The sequence below is a fragment of the Squalius cephalus genome, assembly GCF_949319135.1.
Source record: "Squalius cephalus genome assembly, chromosome: 21".
Lineage (NCBI taxonomy): Eukaryota > Metazoa > Chordata > Actinopteri > Cypriniformes > Leuciscidae > Squalius > Squalius cephalus.
In genome coordinates this window covers 15,271,478-15,285,268 of record NC_137142.1, presented here as the reverse complement: position 1 = coordinate 15,285,268, position 13,791 = coordinate 15,271,478, and the positions used below count along the sequence as shown (strand labels likewise).

General features: G+C 39.2%; 1 protein-coding gene across 2 annotated transcripts in view; it reads right to left on the bottom strand.

Annotated features, from left to right (window-relative positions):
- Positions 1–13,791, bottom strand: part of syne2b (spectrin repeat containing, nuclear envelope 2b) — a 122,506-nt gene that overhangs the window by 8,077 nt on the left and 100,638 nt on the right. For both annotated transcript variants that reach the window (XM_079856233.1, XM_079856232.1), the window contains 7 exons: positions 5,753–5,915; positions 5,336–5,523; positions 5,072–5,222; positions 4,720–4,902; positions 2,020–2,157; positions 1,711–1,905; positions 1,320–1,617 (listed from right to left, as the gene is read on the bottom strand). In XM_079856233.1, coding sequence (XP_079712359.1) covers positions 1,320–1,617; positions 1,711–1,905; positions 2,020–2,157; positions 4,720–4,902; positions 5,072–5,222; positions 5,336–5,523; positions 5,753–5,915 — 1,316 coding nt within the window. The remainder of the gene's footprint in view (positions 1–1,319; positions 1,618–1,710; positions 1,906–2,019; positions 2,158–4,719; positions 4,903–5,071; positions 5,223–5,335; positions 5,524–5,752; positions 5,916–13,791) is intronic.

Sequence of the window (13,791 nt, the reverse complement as noted above, 5' to 3'; positions counted from 1 at the left end):
AATGGGAAAACGTGTATCAATGCAACCTGTTTTTAGCTTTGCCTTATGCTACTAGCTCGTTACCGAATCAAACTCAATATATTTTAAACTTTACCAGTATCGATATGCTAGCTTGATAGTGAGTACTAACAGCCATGTTAGTTGTTTATATTCATAATGATAAAGTTAGGTATTTTATTACATGTGATTCTGACATGATGTCACTACATTCACTGCGCTCCGCTCGGCCCTGGTAAACGCGTCCTCCAGCTGAGCGGTCGGCATCACGCGTTCATGTGTTTTGGGGGGCGTGGCTTTGGAAGGAGCCCAGAAGGGAGGGGGTGGGAGTGAATGAAATAAGTAGCTGTTTTTATTGCAGTCCTGAGAGGACTACAGACACTCGATTTTTATACTCTCTTTTTCAGAGTACTTACATTTTAATTATGTATTGGTATATAAAGACAGTTTAAACAAATTTGGGAAAAAGTTTTTTAGAAAAATCCTGCCTACCCTGCCTTTAACTAAGAATTTGGTTCTACATGGTAACTTAGTTGAATGGAAACATTCGACTCAATTTCAATGGCAAACTCTGCCCTGCAGCTGATTCTAACGATTTCATTGGTCAATCACGGTGCTGATTGCCTATACAATGCTAAAACAAATACTAAGCCCTAACCCTACCCTATACCCTAACCTTAACCAATGAAATTGTCTGCAGGGCGGGATTTGTGCTAAACTGGTTTGATGTATATATGATGCTGCATATATGATCACACATATGATGCTGGTTGATAAACCATTTCTTAGTTGCAGGGGATTGTTTGGTTACTTTGGTAACTTTTAAGGACATAAATATTTTCTTTAATTATGCCCAAAATGTATGAGATTATAATATGCTTTTCACTAATGGATTAAATATGATTTTGTTGTGAAGAAAATTGTTAGAAAAAATCTCATATAATGACTCATAATAGATAGAGAGATCTAGATACAGTATAACATAGCGGGAGCCAACAGACAGGAAGACCTTTATACACTAATAAAGCTTTGGATAGAACAAGAGAAAGTGAGATCTACCATTGCAGCAGATAGCAGACAGAGTGATCTACATATACATTAATACAGCGGCAGATTTCAGATACTGATCTAGATATCCTCTAACAGAGAGGTACATAACAGACAGAGATATAGACACACTAAAAAACAAACAGAGAGATCTATGCACTCTTAACAGTGTTATGTAAGAGACAATGAAATCTAGATACTCTCTAACACAGCAGCATATAACAGCTCTAGATATGCTTTAATAGAATGACAGAGACCAGTCAGTAAAGAGTTACCTGATAGGGCACTGTAGTATGTCAACTCCTCATCATCCTCTGGAGATGAAGATCCTCCCACATCAACGGTGTGGTCCCACTCCAGCGGAATAGAATCCACACTGACGGGCGTCTCACGCCCTGAGCGCTCCAGAGCAGGTGGTAACAGTTGGGACACGGCTTGACGTACCGTCAGTGAAACATCGGATCCCATAGCAGCCTCATCTTCCTCCCTTTCCCTCTCCCACACCCCACTGAAATCAGCCGAGTCTTCCGGATCTGTGTCTCTGTCTGAGAACTCGCGGTCCTCCTCAATCACCTATGAAAGGAAAGGGATGGAAGGGTTCATGTCAGTACTCATTCTTAAGAGTATTTTGTTGAGCGTTTGTGAGATGAGTCTTTTCAAACTGACCGGGCGTCTGCTGATAAGACGATAGTGGAATCGGGAGACCCTGCCAAATACTTCCTGGCAGTAGGAGTGCAGTTCCTCTAGTTCATCTTCGATGAGTACAGCGTCCAGTGGAGCGCTCTTCTGGATCAGGTTCTCTCCAAACACAATAAGCGCATCAATCTTATCTGTGTTTAGAGTGATCTCTTGCTGAAATGCCTGCAGGAAGTCAAAGCACAAGATATTCTGCATTCTGACTGAAGTCCAGGCTCATTTAACATGTTTAAACATTTTAAATTACATTTAAAATATTTCAGATCGGAGAGTACGTACGTTTAGTTGACGCATCTTTTCATGGATATCGCTCTCTGAAAAATGCTCCACATTAGTGAGCTGAAGGTCCATCTCAGTCAGCCAGACCAGAATCCCCTCCCTCGTTCCTTCAAAGTCTTCCCGCTGAGATGTGAAGTGCTGCACAGAGAAGGAGCGTTTAGAGTTTACCAACATTTTCTTTTAAAATCCCCCCCCAAAAAATTATACTTTGTTAGCATGGAAATGAAAAGTGGAGCACAGGTGAAAGTCAGAGATGCAGTTAATTTTATTTGAATTTTTGCAGTTTTTTTGGTTTATTTAGTGTCATTGCCAAACCACTCTACCACTATACAGTACTGTTCAAAACTTGGGGGTCTGTAAGATTTAAAAAAAATATTTTATAAGTGTCTGTTATGCTCACCAAGGCTCAATTTATTCAGTCAAAAATACAGTATAGTGAAATATTATTACAATTTAAAATAATTGTTCCCTGAGAAGTGGAACGTCGACACGGCATCTGGAGTTGAACGCTATGGGGGAACACCCTTGGCGTGAGCGGTGTCTAAAACCCTCTAACACAAACACACCAATTGGCGTGAGCGTTGTCTAAAACCCTCTAACCCAAACACACCAATCTATTGGCCGATGGCAGTCCATGACATCACAAGCGGAGTGCCCGCTAGTATTAGAGGGTGCCTGCAAAATACGTCATCAGCTTTATCAAGCCATCCTACTCAAGGACTTGGACCAGGAACAAGGGTTATCTCCTGAGACAGCGGCGGAATTGCACCGGACCACAGACCTGGCTCTCCGAGCCACCAAACAGACTGCCGCGGCCATGTTGGTTAAGGAGAGACGCCTGTGGTTAAACCTCTCAGAAATCAAGGAGAAAGATAAGTCTTTCATCCTTGACACCCCAATCTAGCTTTTGGGTTTCTTTGGCACCTCTGTTAAGACAGTGGTTGAGAGATTCAAGGAGGCGAGGGTGCAGTCCGCTGCCTTCAGAAGATTTTTCTCCTGTAAGGCCGAGTCCAGAACCTCTGCCTCCTCTAAGCGATCTCATGTTAATTCATTTTCCATCAGGACCTGGCAGTATGGTGAGTGGTCACCACTAGAACCCATTTGTAAACCCTTACAAACCCTCACTTTCTAATTGGGTGATTACTGCTTCTTGAAGCAGTTTAATCTCCTGCCAGAGCATGGACCCTGTCGCTATTTGAAGATTGAGCATTGAAGCTAAGGCATTGTTGCATCAATCCTACCAGCTACTGGTATTGGTTGATGTAAATTATCTGTCGACAAACTGATGACTGATCACGTCCTACATTCCTTTGTGCTTGATAATCAAATGGGTGACAGTGACGATATACATCAACTTGGTGTCACTAAGGCCAGCCATTGTGCTCAGTCCTATGAAGCATTTCTTGGGTTGAGCACACCTTCTATGAGGAAGCTCCCCTCTTTTTTGTAACAGGTGGCTATTATAATCCCCTCAATTGGACAAAGTGCTCCTGCATTCTAGGGTTGATGCAGGGTGCCTTATTTTGTTCTCTTCCTGATGTCAGTTGGGTTAGCTCCCCTTAGCAAGGATGTACAGGTGTGGCTCCATTTCCACCCAATTTCATGGGTGAGGGTTTGGGGCTTTCCAGGAAGGGAAGAAGGTTAAAACCTGTAACGGTGAAAGCTAGCATTTTGCACGCTCCCTTTAATATTTGCTGTAGTTTTTTATAGGAAAGAGCAAAGAGGTTAGGACCAGAATATAGCATCCTTCCTTCCTCTTCATTTACTCTCTAAGGAGAGATGTAACTCTCTAAGGAGAGATGTTGCTCTCCTGTGGAAACTGGGGGTAATCCCCATAGGCATCCTCTTCAGAGGCTTAGCTGATGTTAGCTTGGATACACTTGAACAAGCCCTGCTTTGATTTTTTTCTACTGTCAATGGAGCATATGGGTCTCCCTTTAGAGGAAGAGAAAGATGAGTGGGACTAGACAACTAATACTGAGTCTCATTTAATTAACAGCAGTGAGTAATTTTCTCTGTTACCTATGTTCTTTGATTAGCATTAATGACAGACAGCATTAGTGGCTGCTGTCACTTTAAGACCTGCCACTGCTGCACATGATGCGGATCTGAACATACATCCTATTTTCCCACAACTCTTTACATTCATTTAAGACTTTATTTAACTCTTTTAAGACTGCTCTTATGAGGATACTAGACAAAACGGACAGTTTGGCATATTTGTTTTATTGTTCGTTCAAGCGGGAAAGAAAACTCGATTCTGGCGAGCGTCTTTCTGTGCGTTGTGTGTGTCAGGACAATCGCAGACAGTGCGTTCTCTTTGTCTTGTCGCGCTTGAATGGTTTAAAAGTTTTCGTGCTTAAGAGCATGATCATATAATGTAACCTAGCCAAAGAATAACAGGAAAAATGGATGCTGCGTTAATTGCATTAAATATTTTTAAAGCGTTAAACTGGAAAAAATTCACGTTGACAGCACTAATATACTGTATACATATTTTATATATATATATATATAAGATAAAAAAATTCTGGATTCTGATTTGACAAATAGAATGTTCAAAGGAACAGCATTTATTTGACATCGAAACCTTTACCTATAACATTATAAATGTTTTTACTGTCACTTTTGATCAATGTGTTCTTGCTGAATAAAAGTATTAATTTCTTTAAAAAAATGAAATATTACTGAATTACTGACCTTTAACCTGCGGAGCACAGCAGCAACTCTCTTCTGTAGCATATCCCAGCGCTGGTTTCCCTCATGTACCATCAACTTCAGCTTACTGGCACCGTCTGTCCGGTTCTCTCGTGCCAGACGTCGGTATTGTTTATTCACCAGCTCCAGCTGTGTCAGGCGCTCATGGACCTGACGCTGGAACGCCTGCATGTGTGCATGTTTTTAAAAAAGGGTTAAACAATTGCAACAGCCACTAAAGTATCCATTTTAATTTGTATAACAGAACTGATGCTATTTCTCATATGAACAGACTAGTTTACAGTTAGTTAATAAAAAAAAAAAAATCTATAAACAGAACTAAACAGAATCAGACCTCAAACTTTTTGAGTTCCTCTTTAGCACAGGTGTAGAGTACGTCTTTAGTGGCGGGGTTGGCCGCTGTGCGTTCTGCCGTGTTCAGCCACTCTTCAAAGTGTGCATAGTCATCCAGGAACTTGCACCACAGACGCCATGTCTCCTCAATCCTACGGGGGTAGTGTAGAGTCAGTGGCCCGAAAAAACAAACAAAAACAAATGAAACTTTCTAAAGAGACACATTGACGCGGTCAAACAAGCTGATTTGGGTGTTTGTATTGACCTCATCCTCCTTTCCATGGACATGGCACATATGTTCCTCCAGCGGCGGTCCAGGCTGAGTGTAGTCTGCTGAATGGAGTCATTCTCTCCATCGCTGCCACAAGCGTCCGCATCATGCAGCAAAACATCACACAGGGTCAGAACAGACGTCACACCCTCTGTGTGCTGTTCAATGTCTCTCTGCAAGTCCTAGCGATAAAAATCAAATCAAAATCTAAGACTGACATATAGCAAAAAACTCAAACTACCAGTCTAAGAAAGATGGCATTGCCAATACATTAAAATGATGCAAAGGCATCCCATATTAGGAGAAAGCTCATGTTGAGTTTAAATAATAAAGGAATATAAACTTAATGAGATTAGATATTCATACATATTAGCTTCATATTGTGGTTTTGTTAATGAATGCGGTGATTACCTGATGCTCTGTTAGCTTACGCTGTATCTCATCATTGTGGCAGATGGTGTAGATGATAGGTTTTGCCAGTTCACCCTCAACACGGGAAAGCCAGGTACGGAGATTACTCATGTTCTTGTCCAGCTGTTGCACTGTCACCAATGTCTCCTTTAGTTTCCTCACCCTGAAACACAATTGGTCAGTCTGTCATTTGCATGGATTTTTGCTGGTATTTAAAAGAACAGTGTAAGAGGAGACAGGAAGCAATAGTAGGAGAGAGAGAACAGATTATGGGAAGGACTCGAACTCAGGTTTGCTCAAACATCAATCAATCAATCTTTTACTCAAGTCAGTCAATACTGTATATCAGTCATTCAGTAAAGGTAGTGCCACATTTGGATTTTATACCAGGAAAAATTCTTTAAAACAGAATGATATCTTGTTATTTTATCTCCAGACCCAGACTTTCAATCTATCATAAAAATATTAATTATTACAGTACATGAATTACAAACTATAATATTCTAAACAAAGAGTGAAATAAACACTATTCTAACAACATATGTACCACTAAGGTAATCTTCTCTGCTGTTAAAGAGTCCTGATTGGTTGTACATTTGCCTTCCTATAAAAAAGTAGCCAATCACAGTCCTCATTTCTTCCATAGAGCAGAACAGTGCCTGACCCGCCCACTTTTGCAGTGCCCTTGGTTGCAGAAGTATTTCTCTCATTCATTTAAAGCAGGGTTGTCAAACTCAGTTCCTGGAGGGCTACAACCCTGCAGAGTTTAGCTCCAACCCTAATTAAACACACCTGATCCAGCTAATCAAGGTCTTCAGGATTACTAGAAACTTCCAGGCAGGTGTTTTTGGAGCTGGTTGGAGCTAAACTCTGCAGGACAGTGGCCCTCCAGGAAGTTTGACACCCCTGATATAAAGGATAAAAAAATAAAAAATTATATTAGGGCTGGGGGAATTAACGCGTTAATCTTTGCGATTAATCTGAAATGTTTAACGCTTTAAAAAAAAATAACGCAATTAACGCAGCACCTTTTTTTTTGCCTCGTTTTAATGATTTCCTGTTGCGTCTGCTATTAAAAAGGCCGAAATATGCCGTCCCGCCCCTCCGTGTTCGGCGATCAGGTTTCATTCTCGCGCAGCTTTCATGAGCGGGTCTTTTCCGCTTGGTATGTGCGTCGCGCTCTGTGCGTCGCGCTCTGTGCTCCGCGCGTATGGCAAGCCACGAGGTTCAGAAATACGCCATAGATTAATCGCGTTTAAAGCCAAACGCCGTCAAATACGGCGTTTTAAACCGTATTGGACGCCGTAAAATACGCCGTTGTAATTACAAACGCCGTAAAAGACGCGCGAAATACGCCAATGACGCCGTATTTGACGGCGTTTTAGTGTGCATGGAAAGCGCCGCGTTTTACGCCGTTCATCTCGCCATATGACGCCGTAAAAAACGCCGTTTTGGTTGCACAGAGCGCGCGCTATTTTACGGCGTTTTGCTTATAGTATAATGAGACACGCCCACTGATTTCCACAGCCAGTAAGTTCTCTCCCAATCAATGATGAACTGAGTCAGACCAGACGAATTCAGCACGGATCATTTGTGGTAATCCGGTTCGTATGCTCCCCAGGAATTATTAATATATGTATTAAAATAATCCAAGCTAAATAATAAACTGAAATGAAAGAAAATATTAAAGAACATTCAAATCAATAAAGCAAAATTAATTTTAAAAGGGTGTCACACTTAATTTGAACCAGAACACGCCGGAACATGTGAACATGGGTGACACATGACTTGCCCGCTTGTTGTGCTAGTTGAGATTGCTGTTAGCCTCGATCGTTTCACCCAGGGGAAAAATATCAAAAAGACAGCAAAGTTTGCTTAACTTTTTTGAATACGCTGGCCAGATCCCAAACAAGCAAAAATCGTTTGTGGAAAAAAAAAGAATGTGGAGACCATGGTGGACACAGCAGTAGTAGTATCGACATAATATCTCGTTATTTCGCCATAATAAGGGGACATTCTAATCTGCATTAAGCCACATTAAGCGTTCTTATAAATGGTTTTCTATGGGGGGAAAATACTTAACGTGTAATTGCGTTCTGGGCTCATCTGATTTTTTTTGTACATAGCATAGCCCACTTTGTTATGATTTTAGTATCATAATGATTAATAAATGCACGCACAATTATCCGTAAACGTGATTTGAACAAATGCCTTTCAACTTGTGTGCAAAATTCAGAATTAAATGAATGTGCAGCAATTTGTACAAATAGAGAGTCTGTAGGCCTACTATACTGTTGTAGCCATTAAATAAGCGCATTTAGTTTCATATTTGTTAAAATATTATAATGTTATTTTTTTCCATTTATGTTGATTTATGAAAAGTGAACAGCACTAATAAGATAGGATGCGCAATATGAGACATGGAGTGGTTCAGACATGATTTTGACCACTTCATTAAGTTTTGCTTTGTAGAAAGCCTTTCTTTAAAGTGAATTTCGTTTTGTATAAATTGTATCTTAATTTTAATCAATTTTTCATCAACCAATTAATGAATAAGAAGCAAATATAACGGACAATATAATCATGGAGGCGCCCGCGCGGTCGCTTGCATTGCACGTTAACTGGAGCGCATCTCATCCTAACTTAACGAAACTCAGTGTATGCCTCACACAGACATGAGAAATACATCAAATACACAACGCTTGAAATGTCTTTAAACGAAATAATTCAAAATTAAAAAAGAAAAGAAAAAGGCTACTCTCTAATTATGTAATCCATTATGTGCATTTCTCTCTAGGCGCGTTCACTACGAATATGGCGATCGTCAACTTTATCTTTGCAGCAGACAACACTAGACAACACTTTGCAGTCAGAAAACACTAGTTTATTAATAACAATCAATGCACGCATCACCGGATTTACAAATGCACAATTTATTATGTTGACAAATGCACATCTTGCTTGTTGCACGCACACATATTATGTCGAATATTTGATTGTGCTGAATGCTGAATGTTGCGCTTGTTCAATTTAATAAAACTTTAATTGTGATCATTAAAATAATTGAATATTAAATATTTAGTGGCCAAGTTTTGCGCAGCTCCCCCTGTCAATGATCTAGCACCCCTCAACACATGAGTTAAAAATTCTCTGGCGCCGCCCCAGCAGAGAAGCTACTTAGGCAGTGTATAATTTTTTTGTTGTTGTTGTTCCGTTACCTCCAACCCCCGTTTTGAGTCGCCGGATCCCTGTGCTCCGGGACCTCCCACTTTACAAATGAAGCACTGTCACAAAACCAGTTGAGAAACATTGTATCAGAATTATGGATAGAGTATAGAGTTATGGATGTTATCCTGTTTTTTTCTCCGTTCAAAGCACTACAGGTGAATACGACGATGAATCCCCCTATTCTGTTGCTGCTATTTTACATGCAGGCTAAAACTAAACCACTGGAAAAAAATGTTTTTGGTATTTTTAATGGGTCACAGTCACTTGTTCATTCTAATTTAGTTTAATTTTAATTTAACATAATCTTGTCGTTTAATGAATGGAAGATCGCGTCGGTTGAAGGTGGCAGGGAAAAAAAAACCCCGAAATGAATCCAGTTTGTTGATAAAAACATTTCTCATTTCCGTTTAGTTTAAGTGTTTCAACTAATAGTTATATTTTCCTTTATTTCAGGTTTATTTCGATTAGCATTTAAATGTTTTTAATAGTTTTAGTTTTACTTAACTAACCCTGCCTGGGCAAAACATCAACAGAAGTTGAACTGTCAATTTTCCAACTCTGTCAACCCACGAATTTTTACAAATATTCACGAATTATTTAATGCCGGTCTGGGACACAATATTAGGCCAATCACACTCATCCAGGCCAATTAACCTACAGCTATTGTTGCAAGCACAATTTACATTTCTTTTAAGAATAATGACTCAAATGTAGGACAGAAATAGGCTAACTAGGCTATGTTATTTATTATTATTATTATTATTATTATTATTTTATTTATTGTCATTTGCTGAGTTTGCTCCCCTTGCACCTTATGTTTTATCTTTTAAAATGACGGAAATTATTTCAAAATTCGTATTTTAAAAACGGCTTTGTACTCACTGAACTTCTATACCCACAAACGGTTGACTTTTTTCCCCAAGTCGTTTATTTCACTATGAATTGGACGATCGAAAGGGCAAAATATTTGAATCTTCATTTTACAAAAATATATTGGATATAACGAAATGTAACAATGTTATTTAATGAATATATAATCAATGTAATATGAATAAAACACGAATTTAATTAGCCTACAAAAATCGGAACACTATTTAATTCTGGAAGGAGAAGCTTATAGACCTACCAACAAACCTGCCACATTTTTTAGAAATAGCAAAAAATACATTCGTCTTGTTTTTTTATTTTTTTTTTCAAATAGGCCTATTTAAAACACACAAATTCATATGCATTCTATGGGTTATATCAATATTGTGTGTTATTCAGCACTGAGATGGAAATATGAGTTAAGACAATACGACCTGGATTCTTTTCCTTGTTTAATAACTCCTCATGAGAATAAGAATTGGATTAAATGATCCGTGCTGAATTCGTCTGGTCTGAGTCAGTTCATCATTGATTGGGAGAGAACAGTTCAAACTTACTGGCTGTGGAAATCAGTGGGCGTGTCTCATTATACTATAAGCAAAACGCCGTAAAATAGCGCGCGCTCTGTGCAACCAAAACGGCGTTTTTTACGGCGTCATATGGCGAGATGAACGGCGTAAAACGCGGCGCTTTCCATGCACACTAAAACGCCGTCAAATACGGCGTCATTGACGTATTTCGCGCGTCTTTTACGGCGTTTGTAATTACAGCGGCGTATTTTACGGCGTCCAATACGGTTTAAAACGCCGTATTTGACGGCGTTTGGCTTTAAACGCGATTAATCTATGGCGTATTTCTGAGCCTCTTGGCTTGCCATACTCTGTGCTCCGCGCGCGTGTGTGTGTGTGTGTGTGTCAGCGCGCTCTGTCGTTAACGGCCCAGCAGCGGCGCGCTCTCCGTTCCGTGTGTGTGTGTGTGTGTCGGCGGCTCTGTCGTTAACGGCCCAAAGGCTTCAATCATGTACCAAGCACTGGAAAAGTAAAGTCCACTCAAGTAACGTGAAATTTCTCTGTAGACTTCTGTTTGCTGAGCTGGTATAGTCATGCTGGGCAACAATGGTAAAATGACCTGCTCTGATCACATGCTCTGGTAATAATAGCTTTGTAGGACTATATTTTGTTTTGATAATTAGTAAAATAATAATAATAATAATAATCTGTTAAATTGATTATGTTGATTGATTATTGAAAAAGAATAATATATTGATATATTGATGTTTAATATTTTAATATAGGGCTATTTTCTGTTCCTTTTTTTCCCCTGTGTTGTTTAATTAGGTGATTCTAAGTTTAAATATTGATGATTACAAGCTTGGGGGAAACACAATTAATTGCAATTAATTACAGCAAATTGTGCAATTAATTAGTTAATTTTTTTTAATCGATTCCCAGCCCTAATATATATATATATATATATATAGACACACACACACACACACCTATATCTGTTTCCCTGATTGGTGGAGATTTCTCTGCAGCATTATGGGTAATGTAGTTTTTTCTAGCAATTCTGGGATTAAACACGATTATTTAAAAAAAATAAGTGATGGCTTCAACAAAAGCATATGATATTGTTTAACAACCTCGTCAGTCGCTCTTTAAAGGCTTATACGCTGATTTCACGCAGCCGCCATTTTGAAATCGAAAGTGAGGCTCCGGTGGGAAAAACCCCGGAAGTAAAGATAAACAACAATGCCTTTGGACTACCAACCTGAAGTTGCTGCCGCGATTTACACTATTGGATGTTAATATCCAATATAGGATATGTATATAGTTCATTCCTGCTTCTTTTTTTACTTTCTGAATTATATAAAAAAAATATTTTATTTATAAATGAATTTCACTGTATATAGTCTAAAGTATAAAAGAAATGTATGTACAGTTTTAGAATTGACACAACATCATTAAACACAACAATACGCCATCGCATTCACGACTCTCCTGTGATTAAAGGCGACACTTCCGGTTTTCTTCCCACCGGAGCCTCGCTTTCGATTTCAAAATAACGGCTGCGTGAAATCAGCGTATAGGTTATTGCTAAAAACCAAGAAGACATTGGTATATTCATTTATCTAATATAAATGTTTATCTAGTATATGAGTTTTGTTCTGTGGTGCTTGAGTAACAGTTCACATAAAAAGTAAACATTCCCTGACCTAGTGTCATTCACTAAACATCTAGCCTATCACCTGAGTTATACACAAAGAAACAATGCAGGAAAAAAGCCGTTTAGCTCAGTCTGAGTGTGAGGTGACCCATGTCATGTCCGTCTGTCCTACTCTATTCAAACCACACCAGAACACTCAAGTGTTAATTCTACTCTAAAAGTGACGTCATGTGACTATGAGGATGGGGACATTCCTCCACTGTCACGTGACCATTCCAATGGAGGTCCGACCAAAACAAACCGGAGTGCTGATGTGGAAGAAGTGACATCACACAACAACTCAACTGCACGTGACAGCACTGCATTGGAGCGTTTGTTCTTATCAGAAGGTTTATTCTTACTGTCACATACATAAGTGCTAGTCGCATTATCACAAAGTCATGAGAAAATAATAGATGCATGCAGTCACTCAAAATATTTGTTGTAAAAAGGTACACTGAAATAAGCTTGAATGAGGAAATGAGACAAGATGTCCTCTATAGCACATGAATATGAACATGAAAGCCTTAGAAAATGTATAATGATATAAAAGAGATTAAAAATAATAAAAACATAAAAAATAAATCTAAAATGCATTTAATTTTCAATGCATTATTAGTAATGCTTGATTCTATGCATAATGCATGATTCTAGATGCATGCTCTTCACGCCGTGCATATCTGTTTGCATGCACCATGCACCATGAGCACATCAGAAGCGTGCACGTCCTGCCTAGAAACAAGTGTGTTTCCATGCAAAGCAGATTATGATCAGTCTTGCACTCAGGCTAGTACTGCACACACACACACTGACAAAAGCACTGCCCATCCCCCTCTCACACACATATGAATGCATGATTATAAGACCCATCCGTGTGGTGTGTGTGCAATCAGAAAACACTTACTCACAAACCGGTGAGGCTCCATGGTTCTCTCGTGTTAGCGTTAGCATGTCTGTCTGAATGGCAGTGGCTGATCTCACACACACTCTTCTCACAGACCGTGAGCTTCTATGTACATTGCTCCCACCCTCCTGTCCCGCACTCATATTCACCCCCCACCCCACTTCTCACTGAATGGTCAAGAGATATGTCAGTAACAGTGGGGATAGTAAGGACGCTCAGTCCACATCAATTTCTTCAATTGAAGCTACTAAGATCTATAAAATCTGATCAAAATCAACAAGGCATTAAAAAGACTATTTATCAAAGCAGTATTAAAGCCAGTGTGTGGTAGTTTAGCTTGATAAATGTTATAAAACTGTGATGTCACATTTGTTTCAAAGCAAAAGCACACTTTAAAAAAGAAAAGAAAAAAAGACTCTAGACAAACAGTATTTAGACACTTTTTGGTTGTATAAATGAACCAACTGTCCAAGTGAATGTACTCACGAACACACACACACATACACTGATTATGTTTTCTATGTCTTCATATTATCTGAACTACAATCCAGGTCAACAATAGATGAGGAACTGAGAAACAGACAGAGAGGAAGACGGACAGACAGACAGATAGATGTGTTGTATTCCTCTGTGGTCTGAGATTATGTTCCATGGACTAAAGCTAATTAAATCCAAACCTAACCTGAACAGATTATCAATCCCAGAAAATCACTGCGCTGTTTCTCTAAACAACAGGTGGGAGAACTTCACGAATGATCAGAAGCAAATAACAAATAATACACAATTGCATATAACCTAAAACAACACATCTGTACCTTTAACACACACACACACA